The sequence below is a fragment of the Myiozetetes cayanensis genome, unplaced genomic scaffold (assembly GCF_022539395.1).
Source record: "Myiozetetes cayanensis isolate MyiCay16 unplaced genomic scaffold, myiCay2020 scf23, whole genome shotgun sequence".
Classification (NCBI taxonomy): Eukaryota; Metazoa; Chordata; class Aves; order Passeriformes; family Tyrannidae; genus Myiozetetes; species Myiozetetes cayanensis.
The window spans coordinates 2372357-2389978 of record NW_026087445.1 but is presented as its reverse complement, the minus strand read 5'-3'; the positions used below and the strand labels follow the sequence as shown (position 1 = coordinate 2389978).

Genomic DNA, 17622 nt, shown 5'->3' with positions numbered 1-17622 from the left:
TATGTCAGCTCTGACAGAGCTGTTAAGATTGATGGTATTGAGGCTGATCTGAGAACATGGTTAGTTCTCTCTGTTCCCAGTGTTCCATCTCCCCAGGCATTGACCTCCCTTTCCAGTGGAGGCTCTTTGTGTCTCTTTATAGGCACTGACGTCTTTCCTGAGGAGCTCCACAATTCCAAAGGGAATCATAAAAGCTGCACCAAGGCATTTTCTATCATATATTTACAACAGAGTCGAGAATATTTGTCTAATTTCTTCAATCTGGTTCTTTTTCTCCAGCCCTGGACAGCCCCTCAGGCCTGGTAGTGGTGAACATCACCGACTCTGAGGCTCTGGCAACCTGGCAGCCAGCAATTGCTGCTGTGGATAATTATGTGGTGTCCTATGCTTCTGAGGAAGGTGAGAAGAGTCAGGGGTGGTTGGGGAGATGGGGCTTTACAGCTCTCCAGAGATGCTCAGGAGTGAGTACCAGAGAATCACAGAGTGTCCTGAGTTGGAAGGGATGGCCAAGGATCAGCCAGTCCAACTCCTGGCCCTGCCCAGGACATTCCAACAGTGCCACCCTGTCCCTGAGAGTGTTGTTCAAACACTCCTTGAGCTCTGGCAGCCTTGGGGCCACGACCAGATGGCAGGGGGCTGCTATTTGGAGGAGGTGCCTTGCTGGAAGCATTTTAAAAACCCTCATTTTAATTGAGCACTTTCAGTTCAGCCACGGACAGAGAGAAGGGAGATGCTTGCAAAGCGAAGGTGGTGCTATAATTCCTGTGAACACTAGAGAGTGCTCATACTTTTAGATAAAGGTCTCTGGTGTTAATTCAGAGCCAGCAGAGGTGCCAGCACAGAGCTGGGCTCTGAGCTCTTACTATTTTGCAATTGCATCCAACCAGTCAAAAAACAAATCAGTGAATAAATCAGTGGAGTTGAGCATGGCGTGAATGCCTGAATGATGCCTCTCTTCTCATTTTCTTCTCTTCATCTCCTCTGTGTTTTCTCCTCAGAGCCAGAAGTCACTCAGATGGTGTCAGGGAACACTGTGGAGTATGACCTGAAGGGCCTCCAGCCTGCCACCACGTACACGCTGAGCGTCCACGCGCTGAAGGACACGCAGAGGAGCGAGACCCTCTCCACGCAGTTCACCACAGGTGTGTCCCACCTCCCTGCAGGGACAGCTGCCACCTCTGCCAGGCCCACCTGCCGCTGCTTTCATCAAGCCAGGCAGCACATTGAGCTTTTTTCCACCAGAAACCTGAGTGTTGGCAGTGTTTGCATCTCACCCGCTCTGGTGGAAGCCTAGAGGTGGTTCTGTGTCACCAGTCCTGGAGACTCTCACGCAGAGCAGGAGCTTTTCTTTGGGGGATGCAGTTGGGCTACCAGTGTTGAAGCTGCCCAGTTGGTTTTCCATGAGTATCCATGAAATCATGGATATTCCTCATTTTCCTGACTGTATTTGGCTTGTCCCAGAGAATTAACTTGAGAACCAAGAGCTGAGCTACTCCAGTCTAGAGTTATAATCACAGTGGAGAAGGGAATTTGTAGCCAGACCAAGTATGAAAAGTTTTCCTCTTCAAAAGAGTCATCATTGGAACCAAGGTTTTATTTTATTGTATTTTATTTTATTATATTTTATTTATATATTCTCTCTATCTATATAATACATAGTATATATTATATAAAATATATATTATATTAAAATATATATCATATATTTACAGTATATATTATATAAAGACACATTTGTGTACATTTTATATATTTATATGTTATACAAATATATTATATATTATAAATTTATAGCATATATTATATAAATACATATATCTGTATGTATTTAATATGTTTATATAACTAAATATTTATTTATACATCAATACCAATCTTTCTTCTTGTGTGTGAAATAATGAAATGCACCATTGTGTCTCCAAAGACACTTCAATGCAACTACTTATAAACTAAAAGGCCTGGGACAAGTCAATATTTTAACTTAGATAAAGCAAATACCTTTATGTTTAACACCTCCCCCACCCCCCCAATGGCAAAATCGCTTTTTAATCACCAAATTTAGGTCGAAATGTTTTTTAATTTCAGAATTTCTGGGGAGGAAAGGTTTGTTTTTCCTGGCCTGTTTTAATATGCTGCCCATAAGACAGTCAGTGTGTTTAGCTCCTTGAAGGTGTGATTGCAACTGCTCTGGTGTCTCCCTCAGGCCTGGATGCTCCAAGGGATTTAAGTGCCACTGAGGTTCAGTCAGAAACAGCTTTGATGTCTTGGAGGCCTCCACGTGCTCCAGTCACTGGGTATCTCCTGATTTACGAGTCCATTGATGGCAGAGTCAAGGTACAGCACTGGGAACCAAACCAGAGGGGTTTGCCTCAAAATTGGGCAGCAGAGATGCTCTGAACTGTCCAGCAATGGGACATAATCACGTGCCTTAAATTAAATATAGTAAAATGCTAATTAGCTCTTTCCGTGCCAGACTGAACACAAATGCTTTAAAACTCCTTAAGTACTTTCCTACCTCATTATTCCCTGGAACAGGAGCTCTCCATTGCAGCCTGAATTTTGACACTCATCTCTCCACAATGCAGATAAAAGCACAAACAGGGGTTTTCCCTCATTCCAAACCTGTGTCATGGAATAAACTCGCACACCCCAAAGGATGGCATTCCCCTTTCTAAACTCAGCAGAACCCATCCCTGGGGTCTTCTAAGGCAGGATGAATCACCTTTGGAAGTGCCTCTTGTTCTCCAATAGTTTTGTTCTGCTCCTACATAATTAGATTACACCAAGTGCTTGAATATGAACCAGGTGAATTCCAAGAAAAAAATCCAATTTTGGATGCCCAGCCTGGTACGTCAGAGACAGTTCTGAATTCCAGGAAGGCAAATTCCCTAAGCAGACTGAAGATCAATCTTCTACTGTGACAGAAAAACAGCCTTTCAAAGGCTGGAGTGTAACATTTCCTTGTCCTAAAGGATGATTCTCCCCAAGTTTTTATGACTTTCACAATGTGAAAGTTCAAGGCATGTAAACATTTCTGCTGCCTTGCTTTTAAACCACACAGCTTGTGCATTATGATGGGAAAGATTCATTTCCAGGCAATTTCTATTGAACTTTTAGGGAAAGTTACCTTGATAAAAATCTTAGAGGAATAAGTCTGTATTAATAGTTTTGTGTTAATTAACCTAGGTGATTAAAAATACCATAAATAATTACCCCCAAAAATGATGTGACAGCCTAAAATATGTAACCAATCTGGTCATTATGCTTTTCTTTTCCCTCTGAGATTTCCCTGTATTGTTTTTCCTCTCCCTAGGAAGTCATCCTAAATCCTGAGACAACTTCCTACAACCTGGCAGAGCTGAGCCCATCTACCCAGTTCACCGTGAAACTCCAGGCCTTAAGTGGATCCCAGAGGAGCAAAACAATCCAGACTATTTTCACCACAAGTAAGGACTTCAGAGCACGTGCACAGCTGAAATAATCTAAATTACCACTCTCAGGACAGAGCTGAGCTCTGCAATAAGGACAAACAGACCTTATAGAAGAGTTTAATCCTATTTTTATTATGCACTTGTAGAGTTGGTGCAAAGTCTCCAAAGTTCCCCCTTAGCTGTCATCTGTTTTCCCCAGACTGGCAGGATGAAATTCTTTACTAATATTCATCCACATCACCTCTCTCTGATGAAACATCCTGCCTTTCCCATGTAAAATACCAAAAGGAACTCTTTAAAATCCAGCTGACACCCTGATTTGCCTCTGAGCTGTGAAAACAAATCAGTGCTTTGAGATGAAATGAAGCAAACCACAAGCAGAAGTGAGTTCAGTGGTCTGAGGAGATGAATTTCTGGGCTTTTTCCTCCTCTTTCTGGGATGGGTTATCTCAAAGCCACCCTGCTCCAGCCCTAACAGGACAGCTCTCCAGTGAGCTGGATGCAGGAATAAATTGGCTTCTTTGATTGTCTTCTCCCAATTAATTTATTTTTGGGTGAAATCCTGTCTTTATATTCCCCCTCCCTTTTCTGTCCCCTGATGAGAGATTGGTAGATTTGGGTTAACCCAGAAGTTGCTGTACCAGAGCTCAGCACATTTCAGTATTTAGCTGGAGATGCACTCCCTCCTTGTAGGGAATTCCCAGCACTTCCAGAAGTGCAGACAGATGTGCAAAAGAATATCCAAAAGAAGAATTTTTCATCATCTGCTGTTTCCTGTGAGTGTTTTATGGGCTGTAACCATAAACCTGTCTGCAGGTTCTGTACCTGGCTGTGCCGTTGACCCGCAGTGGATTTTCCTGACTCATCTGTATTAGAAATTCCTTGTAACTGCTGATTTTTTTAAGGACTGCTCTGTCTTTTCTTGTGTGTGCAGCTGGGCTGCTCTACCCTTACCCCAAGGACTGCTCCCAGGCCCTCCTGAATGGAGAAGCCACCTCTGGGCTCTACACAATTTACGTGAACGGGGACAAGGCTCAGCCTCTGCAGGTCTTCTGCGACATGGGCGAGGATGGGGGCGGATGGATTGTGAGTATTGGGCAGCAAATCCCACTCTGCTCCTCTGGGACATCCCTCAGAGTGTTTATCTTATCAGAGTGGGGCTGACTTGTCTATAAATCTGGGGAATTTTATCCTAAAACAAGGTTACCAGCTCTTTCTGTAGCTGGAGGAGAGAGAGGTGTCTCCAAAGGATGGGTCATATCAGTGGTTTCAGCACCTTGGGAAGGCACTGATCCCTCTCCACTGGCTACAGGGGCTGCTGAAATGACCATCTTAGATTGATACACACCTTCTAAATAGTTATCAAGGCGAGGGGAAGGTGAACTGACTTTGTTTGGATGAGAGAGAGAGTGAAGGAGGTTAAAGCACAGCCCAGGAGGAACGTTTGTTCAGCACATGGAGTGGTGGCCAGCCAGGCTTCCCAGGCCACTGCACAAGGGACAATAAAGGAATGGCATTAAAAATGTGCTGATATCCTCAAACCTGAACATGCCAGAGGGACTGAGGGCACAGGAAGGAAAAAGGAGCTGGAGAAATGCCTGGCTACGAGAGAGGGAATGGAGAAATCCCTTGGCTGAGGAACACAGAACTGCCAGAGGGTTGTTAAAAGGGCAGAGAGCAGGAACTGAAAGGCAGCATCATGTAGGGGAGCCTGGGAACCCAACAGAGAAACCCAGCAGATAAACTAGAGCCTTAAAAAACCCAAGGAGCATCCAACAGTATTGTAATTCAGTAACTGCAGTGAGACTCTGCTTTGGGTGGTATAAGAAGGGGGGAAGGAGTGTGAAGTTCTGTGTTTGCAAAAGCCCCAGGGCTTGTCCCCTCTCTGCCCAGGGCAGTCTGTCCATAACAATTGTTCCATGTGGGGTTGTAGGTGTTCCTGAGGCGTCAGAACGGAAAGGAAGATTTCTACAAGAACTGGAAGACTTACGTGGCAGGTTTTGGAGATCCCAAGGATGAATTCTGGATAGGTGAGTGACAAGAATTTGTCTTTTTTTTTTTTTTTTTTAATTAAAAAAAAAGCCCAAAAGTTTAGGAACAACTTAAAAGCTTCTCATTTAGTTAGCAAGAGTGTTTGTAAAGGGGAATGGGGTCTGGTGGAAGGAGAGCAAGGGGAACAGAGGTTCAAACCTGTCCCTCCCACTGCAGTTCAAAGATGTCATGTTTGGGTCACCACCCAATGCCCACTGGTGCTCTGGAAGAAGCCACAGGTAACCTGAGCAGTAACTGCAAATCACCTTCTTCCTGTGCCTCTGGGGCACCCCCAGCAACAGAACCTTGTGATTCAGGAGAATCCAAGCATGGAAAATAGATGTAGAAAACCAACGTTTTGGAAAAGAGAAGTGAACACCCCTCACACTTGGGAAAATAGAAGTAAAAAGCCTACATTTTGGGTAAATTTAAGTAAAACCCCCCACATTTTGGAAGATGGAAGTTAAACCCCCACGTTTTCAAAGGTTGTGCAGCATTTTATTTGGTTGTCAATGAAAGACAATGAGGATCACACGGCACAGCTTTGAGTGCTTTTCCCAATGGTCTTCCTGCTTCTCTGGTTGCAAGTTAAGAGCTCTCTCAGTCAGCCTGGGTTTATTTATTTGCTGTTGTGCTGCCATCACCTTAAAGCTGAACTTTCCTCCCCAGTGTTTGTGCCCTGCTCTGTTCCTTCACCTTCCTCTGCTCCCATTTATGGGATTGCAGAGAAACAAACACGGAGAGACAAACAAACTGCTCCTTTTTGTCCACAGGTCTGGAGAACCTGCACAAAATCACTTCTCAGGGGCAGTACGAGCTGCGTGTGGACCTGAGGGACAAGGGGAGACAGCCTATGCTGTCTATGACAGGTTCAGTGTGGGGGATGCCAAGAGCAGGTACCGCCTCAGGGTGGATGGGTACAGTGGCACAGCAGGTGAGAGCAAATATTGATCTTTTCCCCTTCTCATTTATGATTTCTACCCCACTGACTCAGTGTAATTATGTGTGTGTTGACCTGTTCACAGCAGGTACCTTTTCTTTGTGTAAGGTGTTTGAGAATAGGAAAGTATCGATGTGTTTTATGGTTCCATTTTAAATCCTCCAGTCATGTTGGTGCCACATTTCATGGCCCGCTTATGACAGGATTTAAACAAGTATATTAAACCACAGCATATATCTCATCTGGCCAATCTTGACTCTCTTCTGTGATATTGATTGCTTTCCTTCTCCTTTATGATTTTCTCCCCATTGGCTCGTGGTAACTATGTGAATGTTAATCACCAGCACGGCAGGTACCTCTTCTCTGTTAGGTGTTGCAAAATATCAGTGTATTTTATGTTTCCATTTTAAATCCTCCAGTCATTTTGGTGCCACATTTCATGCCACGCTTGTGACAGGATTTAAACAAGTATATTAAACCACAGTATATCTCATCTGGCCAATCTTGGCTGTCTTTTATACAGCTAATAATAGCTTGGCACAGCCTCACTCCTTGTCAGTAGAATTTGCAGCAAAGTCCTGCTTTAACATGATTTATAATTTTGCTGAACAAATCAGCTGCCTTTTGTAATCATGCTGGGGCAAACCCTGCAGCCCTTGCTGAGTCTTCTCCAGGGCTTCAGAGGATTAAGAGATAAATCCAGTTTCACAACCTGTCTTATAAGGAGATAATTTCACGCTGCTGGTGCAGAGATGTGTGTGTGGGCTCTGCCCTGTGACCAGCACATGAACTTTATGCACAGACTGTAGAGGTACAAAGGATATGCAGCAGCAGAATCAATATCTGTTTAGTTTAGGTGGGATGTTGGGAAGGAATTCTTCCTTGTGAGGGTGGGCACAGGTTGCCCAGAGAAGCTGTGGCTGCCCCATCCCTGGAAGTGTCCAGGACACCTGATGGAAGGTGTCCCTGCCCATGGCAAGGGTGGGACTGGATGATCTTTAAGGTCCCTTCAACCCAAACCATTCCAGGATTCTAAGGCAAATAGAGTAGTGCAGGTTGGCAGTAGCTGCTACAGCTGGTAGGATTCAGTCAATGTGGAGACTCCTTTGGTCTTTCTTCCCTCCTTGTGATTTGGTTTGTCCACACTATACAGGGCCAAAATCCAACTTTCAATAAGCTACATAAAACCAAAAATCCACTTAATATGGTGGGGATTAGAAACCACTTGGAAAAATACTTTTATTTGCCTGCGACAACAAAATTTGTGTATTTCCTTCTATATTAAAACGAGTCAAGTTATAAAAACTTAGATACACAGCCAGGCTTTAGACAGTGAAAAAACAGGCAAAACACTGACCTTGCTCTTTCATCTCCCCCCATCCAGGTGACTCCATGACCTACCACAATGGGAGGTCCTTCTCCACCTTTGACAAGGACCACGATTCTGCCATCACCAACTGTGCTTTGTCATACAAAGGTGCTTTCTGGTACAAGAACTGCCACCGGGTCAATCTGATGGGCAGATATGGGGACAACAACCACAGTCAGGTGAGTTTGGAAGCTTCTGCAATCCAGGAGACAAAGGGGAATTGCAATAATGGATCTGTCTGATGGTTCAACCAGATATCAGAGCACCAAGCCAGCCCATTCTTTGGGATCATAGAGAAACATATGGACAGTTGTTCACAAAATAAGGATTTAATATCAGCTGTTGAAATATTGATACTTTTTCTGATTTCCCAAGGGAATATCCCAATGCGTAGGGAACAATTAGAGTTTTCAACATGTGAAACAAAATGTTCTTCCTGCCCTGAAAGACGGACAAGGAGGGACAGCTCTGGGGGCTCAAGGTGCTGGACCTGGTCCAGGGCAACCCCTGGGTCAATCCAGGCTGGGAATGGGCAGATGGAGCAGCATCTGCTGGGGTGCTGGTGGGGGAGAGGCTGGACATGACCCAACCCAGAAACCCCATGCCCTGGGCTGATCCCTCAGTGTGGGCAGCAGGGGAGGGGGGGATTCTGCCCCTCTGCCCCCTCAGGTGAGACCCCCCTGCAGAGCTGCCCCAGCCCTGGGGAACAGCACAGCAAGGACAGGGAGCTGCTGGAGAGAGGCCAGAGGAGGCACCAAGATGGTCAGAGGGATGGAGCAGCTCTGCTGGGAGGAAAGGCTGGGAGAGCTGGGATTGGTCAGCCTGGAGAGGAGAAGCTTTGGGGTGACCTCATTGTGACCTTCCAGAGCCTGAAGGAGATACAAGAAAGATGGAGAGAGACTGTTTACAGGGGCCTGGAGTGACAGGACAAGGGGGAATGGCTGCAAACTGACAGAGAGGAGGTTTAGATATTAGGAAAAAATTCTCCCCTGTGAGGGTGGGGAGGCCCTGGCACAGGTTGCCCAGAGAAGCTGTGGCTGCCCCATCCCTGGAAGTGTCCAAGGACAGGTTGGACAGGTCTTGGAACAACCTGGGCTGGTGGAAGACGTCCCTACCCATGGCAGGGGGTGGAACAAGATCATCTTTATGGTCCCTTCCAACCCCAACCATTCTGTGACAACCTGTGGGTGGGTCTGGACAGGTTTTTCATTCCCTGGGCTTCCCAAAGCCCCTCCTTGTTGTGCCCAAACCAGAGAACAACCCCAGTGTGAAAGGAAAGCAGCAAAGTCTGACCACAGGAGCGAATGTGTGACCCACCACTCCCCATCTTCTCCTTCCCAGGGTGTGAACTGGTTCCACTGGAAGGGCCACGAGTACTCCATCCAGTTCGCAGAGATGAAGCTGAGACCCTCCAGCTTCCGAAACCTGGAAGGCCGACGGAAGCGAGCGTAGAGCCCCGGGGAGGGCAGGGGGATGGGGGGGGACAGATGGACAGGGGGGTGTGGGGAGGTCCCCTGGCACGGCTGGGGTGGCTCTGAGGAGCTGGCAGCTGTCCCAAAGCACGGCTGACCCGCGGAGGATTCGCAGCGTTCCCAACAACAGGCCTTAAATACCCTGGCTTAAATATTCCAGCTGCCCAGCAGTAACGTCCTCCACACCAAAGACAACCATCTCGAGGGTTGGATGTTGGGTAATTAATTTTTTATTTTATTTTTATTTTTATTATTGGGTTTTTTCCCCAGAAAGGCTCTGGGATCAAAGTTCTTCCACGTTCTGAGTATCTCTTGGGTGGCCCAGGGGAGGGGAGGGAGAACAGCTTTGTACATTGGTAGTTTGTTTTAGAACCAGCCATATTTTACACATGGAAATGTGGTAAGATTAATTGTCATCGTTATTATTATTATTATTATTATTATTGTTAGTTATAATGGAAATTTGTCCATTGTTTGAAAGCCTTTTTTTTATATATATATCAAGTACCACAGAGAAGGAGGGAATGGGAAGGGGGAAACAGTGTGTTTTTAAGCTTAAGCATAAGATTAATATTATTAATATAAAGACAAAGTAATAATAATAATAATGATAATAATAATAAGCTACGTTTTTGTAATTTTGAAGAGAACCATGCTTTGGGAAACACAGCAGGACAGTGTCTGATTGTAAATTTTTTTTTTTTATAAATAAAAGCACAATTACTTTTAAATAAATTTCTACCTTTTTTTTTTTTTTTTCATACATGTTGAATTTGTGCATGTCCAGGATATATTTAGATGGGGACATAAAAGACAGGCTGAGAATGATAAGGCTGCTGAGCCCCTACTGAAAACTGTTCCTTTAGTCAGTGACTGGTTGTAAGTATTTTGGTGGGTTTGTTACAGTGAAATGCCCCTGAGGATTTGGTTGCTTTCCAAAACATCATTCTTACTTTTCCTGCCCAAAAAACCTCTTACATGTTTTCCTAAGTGTTACTGACCAATGTTTGCTCCATCCAGGTGGGAATAACTAACAAATGCAAGGAAAATACAGAGTTGTTGTTAGGAACCATTGGCAGCTTTGAACACTTGTGTAAATAAAGGGCTCTCTTTTTTTTTTTTTTTTTTTAATATGATGAAAATAAGTGTAGTTCCTCTGTATCACCCTCTTCAGTTGAAGACAATAAAAGATCTTTTTGTTTTAATCCAGTCTCTCTGCCCTACTTCAAGGTTGCATTTTTCAAAGAGAACAAATGTTTTTGTCTCCTCCTCAGTGCTGTGTAAAATATCACTACAAACCTTCGAAACCAGGAGGGAGAAAAGGAATGAGGGAGGGAATCACTTCCCTTCACTGTTAGGTCCCACCTTCCTAATTTATATAGATATATTTTGTTGCAATATTGTTGTTATTTTTAATTGCAGTTCTTCCATCACTGCATTTCTGGGCTGTAGCTGAGCACTGACCCTTGGGGAGGGTTGGAATGAATCCAGAGCAGGCCATGGAGATACTCCAGGAGCTGGAGCCCCTCTGCTCTGGAGCCAGGCTGGGAGAGCTGGGGGGTTCACCTGGAGAAGAGAAGGATCCAGGGAGACCTGAGAGCCCCTTCCAGGACCTAAAGGGGCTCCAGGAGAGCTGGAGAGGGACTGGGGACAAGGGATGGAGGGACAGGACAAAGGGAAATGGCTGTCCCTGCCCATGGCAGGGGGTGGGACTGGATGCTCTTTAAGGTCCCTTCCAACCCAAACCATTCCATGATTCCGTGGTCACATCCCAAGACCACCCTGCTGTTCACAGTCTTGACTGAAGCCTTGGCAGTGCCCCCATGGGAAGAGCCTGGTGGGTACCCCCCCAATGCCAGGGTGTAACTGGGACCACCCTCACTGTTAGAGAGCCCTGGGCCAGCAGGAGTTGCTGGCTGGGGACACAGAAGGTGCTGCCAACAGGAGCCCCAAAACCTGTGAGTTTTGCTGTGTTAATAATCAGGCTCAGCAGCAGATTCGTGTTCAAAAACCACTTGAACGTGGCAGTTGAGGACAAGATTTAATGAGGAGCAGGATGGTGCTTGTTTGACTTGATGATCTTAAAGGTGCTTTCCAACCTGGGTGATTCTATGATTCCACATTTCAGAAATGTCTGATTTCTGTCGGCATTCACAGTTGCATTTCCCAGGAATTGCCTCACACCATGCCCAGCTCCCCTTTGCTGGGCAGGGCTTTGGGAGCACAGACTGAGCCACACAGGGCTGGTGCAGAGGATTAACCCTGTGGGAGCAGGCAATGCCTGGCTGGGGAAGCGGGAGAATTCCTAAAAGAATTAATAAAACTTTGGAAATCATCTGCTCATCCAGGGAGTATTCCAGCATCCCTTGGCAGCCCTGCTCTCTCCTGCTCCACCCGAAGCCTGGCTGCCAGCAGATGGCACGAGGGGTCCGTGTGCCTTGGGCTGTGCCTGCTCTGGCAGCACCTGGAAATCCTGTGGATACCCAAACATCACTCCAGACACTGCCACTCCTCACTGCTGCCTCCCCCTGTGGTGACATCCAGCACTCTGAGCTTCCTCCCTGGCACTGATGTCTCTGCAACAGTGGTTTTGTTAAGAAAATTATCTGTACTTAATAACCCATCACCCCATGGCCACACAGCAGGAGCTTTTATTTTATCTTATTGATTTATTTATTTATTTGTCTTATTTATTTTATCTTATTTACCCATAAGATAAAGTTAATATTTGGCTGGCAGGAGCAGGACCTGAGTCACAGCAAAAGCAAACATCGAAGAGAGACTTCCTCCATTAATATTATTCCACGTAATTTGAATTTTTTTCTTCCCTCCCTCCCTCCCAACTGAAGTTATATTACTGAGTATTGTTTATTTTGCACTAGGAACACGAGTGTCCTCTGACCTCTCAGAGCACTGGCAAGGGTGTGAGCTGCAGCACTGTATTAAATTCATTATCTACAATTAATAGCCCTCCTTTGGTGTTTATCACAGTAAATGACAGGCAGCATAAAAAAGAACAAATCCAATAATGAAGTAACATGCTCCTCTCTCCAGATGCTTTCCAAGTTATTAGGAAATGGCACTAAATCCACATAACCGGGCCCTTGGAAGCTCTTGCAGTCTGTTTGCAGACATTCAGGGCAAGAACTGACATTTATGAGATGATTTCCTCACTCCCAGTCCCAGCCCAAAGCTGCCTGTCCCTGGCTGTGGTGTCATTTACCTTGGCAGCTCCACGAGAGCTGCTGGAGACGGCTCAGGTTTGCTCCTCGCTCCAGGACAGACTCTGCACAGGAGCAGGATGATATTTCCCGTAATTACTCACTGACAGATGCCTTGTTTGGTATTTATTACCACTGTGAGAGAGGAACTGGCAAATCCTGGGAGTAAAACAAGCCAAGACACCCCTCAGAACTGACACGAGCTTTGATTTGGTACCAATGGCTCCACCACGGGCTGCTGGAAAGGATGTGCCCTTTCTGGGTCCTCTTTCCTGATTGTAGCTTGTGAGAATTAGTTTAAAACACCCTCAGTTTTGAAATCTATTCATGAACCTACCCAACCTGAGTGCTGGTGTCAGTCCTTAACGTGACCAAGCAGTTTGGGAGCCTCCAGGGGGCAGGAGAGGAAGGGCTTCAAAAATGTTGAAGCAGCGAGATTCGAGGTCTCAAAGACACTGAAGGAGGTATTTGGGAACGATTTATATGGATTTATAGGATTAGGACTGTGTCCATAAGCTATTCTTGAGACAAAGCATCTTTTCCAGTGTCACTGTCCTGCTCTTACTGCAGTCTGAGCAAGATATCAGGCTTGGATTTCTTCAGTTTGGGTGAGGTGAGTGCTTTAAGCAGTTGGGAAAAAGTCAACTGGATGGATAATTCTGGGGGACTGAGGCTGAAGCTGATGGCAGCTTTTAACCTAGTAAATCCTCTGGTTTGGACTATTAAGTGATGTGTTTTTTCCTGAATCCAGGCACAACTGTGAGGCCACACTGAGTGAGTGACATCCAGTGTGATGTGGGAGATGATAGATACTTTAAATTCCTCCATCTGCCAGAATAATACCGTGATACCATCTCAGTTTGACTCCAGGAGAAGATCCTCCTCTGCTGCACCACCTCTGGGTGCAGCTCCCTCACCTCTTCTCCTGATGCAATTCCATTCATGGGAACTGATCTCACCTATTTCTGGGCTAAATGTAACCACAAACCCAGGGAATCTTGCCTGAGCCTGCACTGGTGAATGAGCCCAAGCATTGCAGTGATTTGTGACAGAAAACACCTTTTTAGTTCCCACCTTCCCTGTACAAGGATGTCACTTCATTCAAAATTCCAAGTTTGATTTGCTTTACTTTAAGAGCAGTTGGGCATAATTGGGGGTTAAAGAGCATGAAAACCAAGAAATTCAGTCTAGAGTGATCAACTGGCTGCCCCTACCATCCATTTGGTCTCTGTCCACTACCTGAACCCAAAACTGCAGCCTTGAAAAACCATCTTGTGGTTGCCACATTAACTCTGAGGGCTGTTAAACTCTGCAGGGACAGTTTTCTCTTCTCTTCTCTTCTCTTCTCTTCTCTTCTCTTCTCTTCTCTTCTCTTCTCTTCTCTTCTCTTCTCTTCTCTTCTCTTCTCTTCTCTTCTCTTCTCTTCTCTTCTCTTCTCTTCTCTTCTCTTCTCTTCTCTTCTCTTCTCTTCTCTTCTCTTCTCTTCTCTTCTCTTCTCTTCTCTTCTCTTCTTGTGCTTGGATTGGTGCTGCTGGATCTCTGCAGCCTCAGGAGCTGCAGACAGACTGGAATTAAGGAGCAGATGGAGACACCTCCACAGAATGTTACAAATGCAGAGACTTGACAAAAACGATCAGATAAAATGTATTTTATGGGAAGTGGGGGAGAAAATAACGTAAAATTAAATCAAGGAAGACGTGAGCCCTTTGCGTGGTGGGGACATCCCCTGGTCAGCATTTTCTTTGAAAAAAAATATGCCCCAAAAGCCTTCCTGCCTCCAGCCTTTGTTCAGGTGCCTTTTTCTCGGTGATTTCAGGCACGGGGGTCTCAACCTGCAGTGCTGCAGCAGCTCTGGGTGGGTACAACATCTGTTAGTCCTGATCAACAAGGTGTGTTTTGTCAGCAAGAGACTGGCAGCAAATATCAGCCAAAGCTGCAGGGATGGGCTTTACCCTCAGAGGGCTGAAAGCCTCCCTGTGAAAATCCATCCCAATCCCACTTTCCATCGAGAGGTGAGGGAGCTGCTTTAGGTGAGGGGGGAAAGACAAATCTCAAAAAATAAAAAAAAAAAAAAGCCAACAAAAAAACAGGATAAAAGATGATGTAAGAACTGAGCTGCTTTTCTGTGTCATCCTTGGCTGCTCACAAACTGTTCCTGGCTCCAGCCCAAGAAGTTTAGGAGTAGCCACACAGCCTGATGACTGTACAGAGAAGTTTTCACTTGACTTGCAGCCTTGGTGAGGAATTTCCACAAGGCTGAGAATGAATCTCCGTCCAGGCTCGAATCAATCATGTTCCTTCTGCAAAATGAATCAGTCCTGCTGCTTTGTTGTTTTTTTTTTTTTTTTGCAGGTGGAAATGACATCCCAATTGTAGGGGAGCAGGAAAATATCACCACACACAAGCATTTCAACAGCTCTGTCAGTTAAAGGAAACTTTCATGGAGGCTGTAGGAGTTGGACAGAGGAAGTGATTGCATTATAAAGAGGCTGATGTTGTACCCAATTATACAATCTCTGTCTGTCCTTCATCCCTTCCACTCCTACATTTAGACACACCCATGCTAAAAAGAAAAAAAAAAAATCCCAATTCAGTTTTAGTCACTTTAAAAGTGTGGGGAGCTCATGGTCTCACTGAGATGATATCTGCAGAGTTACTCACTTGTGCCCTTTCAGGTGACATTGAGGATAAGGGTGGCTTCTTATTTAGGGTAAAAGTCCCTCTTCAAAACCTCTGAAACTGCAGTAATTTGGGCTGAGCTTTTAAAAGGGCCCTTGTAATGTAGGAGGCCCAGTCATATTCCCTTAGTGCTGATGTTTTGCTTCCCAAAGTTGGTTTCTTAGATGTGGAGAAGGGTTAGATTTGAAGGGGTAGCTTTGACAAAGAGACAGGAGGTAAAAAACCTCTTCCCCCTCCTCAGTCCCCTCATTGCAGCTCCCCAAAAAACAACCTGGCAGCCTCCAAATCACACACCCTGTGGGCAGAGGGACAACCTCTAGTGGTCAAGAGGATTTTTCTTTTTGGTGTAGAACATGCAGCATCACAAATAGGTGCTGTTATTCCCGAATCCAGGACTCTCCAGGCTTGAATTGCCCCAGGGAAAAATCCAAACCTCCTGGTAAAACCACTTCAAAGGCATCTCATTCCGAGATAACATCTCTGCCTGAGAGGGCAGTGATGAAGTCAAAGGGCCTGATGATTTTGCTCCTTCACCTCTTCACAGTCAGGTACTTTCCTCAGAGGAAATCATTCAGCTTCCTGTGTTTTTACTGTAAATTATGTGCAGCAAAGAGGAAAGAGAGACAGAGACCAGCACAGATCGACAGATTAGGAGGGAAAATACCAGCACAGGATGGTTTCACTGAAGATAATTCCTTTCACTTCCACTTTTGTGGCTCCTTTTGCCAAAAAATCCTCCTTCTTTATGCTTGTAGAAAAGGTTAAAACCAACAACTAAGCTGAAATTTTGTCCACTGCTTAAACTGAAAGTACTTTTGGGACTCAAAAGCGCTCATTTCCTCCCCACCCTTCCTCTGCCTCTTTACTTTTACTTTACTCAGTGCCTTGTCCTTCTATTTCTGTGATTATGTGAAAGTGAGAGGAGAAATAATGTGAAAAAAAGGCTGGGTTTTGGTGCAAGTGAAAGAAAATATGCCTGGCTGTGTCACTAGAGAGCACAAGCATTCAGGTTTGGTCTCAATTTCCACTTTGTCATCACACCAGTTGTGAAAGTCTCAGCTTTTAGGAAGAGTTGGGGACTTTTTTATTGACAAGATGTTCAGGCTTTCATGAAAATAGGATGCTGCTTGCAAAGCAGTTACTTGGCACAAAAATAAAAGCTGCCTTCCCTAGAAAAAGGTTTAAAAGGAACATTTTGAAGTAGCCCCTGCAGAGGTGTTTCAACTCCATTATGACCAACCCAAGATGTGAGATTATACTGAAAACAGAACTAAAAATCCATCACATTCTGAGTTGGCTTATATCATTTCCCTAAGAAATAAATAATAAAAATTAAAATAGACACCCTGGATGACAATTTTTATAAGTGTTTAGTGTAGGGTTTGTGCATCCATCAGGATCATCCAGTTCAACTCCTGGCCCTGCCCAGGACACCCCAAAAATCCCACCCTGCCTTTGAGAGCTTTGTCCAGATGCTCCTTGAGCTCTGGCAGCCTTGGGGCTGTGACCAACATCCATCTATAATATGGTGTATTCATTGTGCAGGTGATCACACACACACACACATGCAAACACTTCTTTTATATAAATATATTTATATGAAAATATAATAATTTCAAGGCTGGAGCACTGCTGGTGCAGAGACCCCAAAGTTCTGCCAGCTCAGCATAAATGTCAGTGTTTCTTTGCAGCTTAGAAAGTGAGAGGAAACCACTGAGGTTTCGGGTGGCAGCAGGTACTGGGATCTCACAAGGGACTGCTGCATCCTCAGCCCCACACTGCAAACAGGGATCACCAGCACTCCCAAACATTTTAATGGGTTTAACTGCCACTCCTCTGCCAGTGTGTGATAAAAGCATGATTATCTTTCTGGTTATGGTGTGTTTCTGAGTAGGAGTGCTCTGATTTCTGTAGCAAGCAGTTCATTCACTGATATATGTGCTTCAAAGTACATTAAAGGAAGGGAGAAGAAAGGGAGAAGTACAAAGGTGTCTGTCCTGGGAGGGATCCATCCCAGATCAGAGCTTGCTTGGTGTGCCTCAGGCCTGAGCAGGTGGTGAACATAATTAAAGGAGCAGTAATTGTGTATTTCCAGCTTTAATACTCCTGGTTGGAAGGTTTTGAATCTCTCACAGAAGAATGTTAACAATCTGTGCCCTTGGAGCTTTTTTCCTTGCTACAGTTTGGCAATTCTCAACAAACTTCCTATCCCAACAGAGCAATTCTTTGGGAGGCTTTGGGACAACCTGGCTGCTGGAGAATCTGTTTTCTGTGTCTTAGCTGAACGCTGAATAAACACCACCTGATCAGGTTCCTCATGTGGGTACCCAGGGAACGTCACAAAAAGGAGACACACGACACCTCTGAGGCAAGGCAGCAACTTTTCCTCTAAATGGGAGGCAGGAAAAATGAGGATTTTTCCCTCAGCTCCACCACAAAGGCAACAAAACCAGGCAGCTGCCACTGCTGGGCTGTTTGG

General features: G+C 45.2%; 1 protein-coding gene across 1 annotated transcript in view; it reads left to right on the top strand.

Moving 5' to 3' along the window:
- TNC (tenascin C) overlaps positions 1-9244 on the top strand; it is a 68513-nt gene extending 59269 nt beyond the window's left edge. Inside the window, 10 exon segments of the mRNA XM_050319755.1 lie at positions 280-399; positions 999-1142; positions 2204-2334; positions 3314-3446; positions 4366-4517; positions 5365-5461; positions 6236-6298; positions 6301-6396; positions 7787-7950; positions 9113-9244. Coding sequence (XP_050175712.1) covers positions 280-399; positions 999-1142; positions 2204-2334; positions 3314-3446; positions 4366-4517; positions 5365-5461; positions 6236-6298; positions 6301-6396; positions 7787-7950; positions 9113-9223 — 1211 coding nt within the window. The 3' untranslated portion in view covers positions 9224-9244.
- Positions 9245-17622: the final 8378 nt, after the last annotated feature.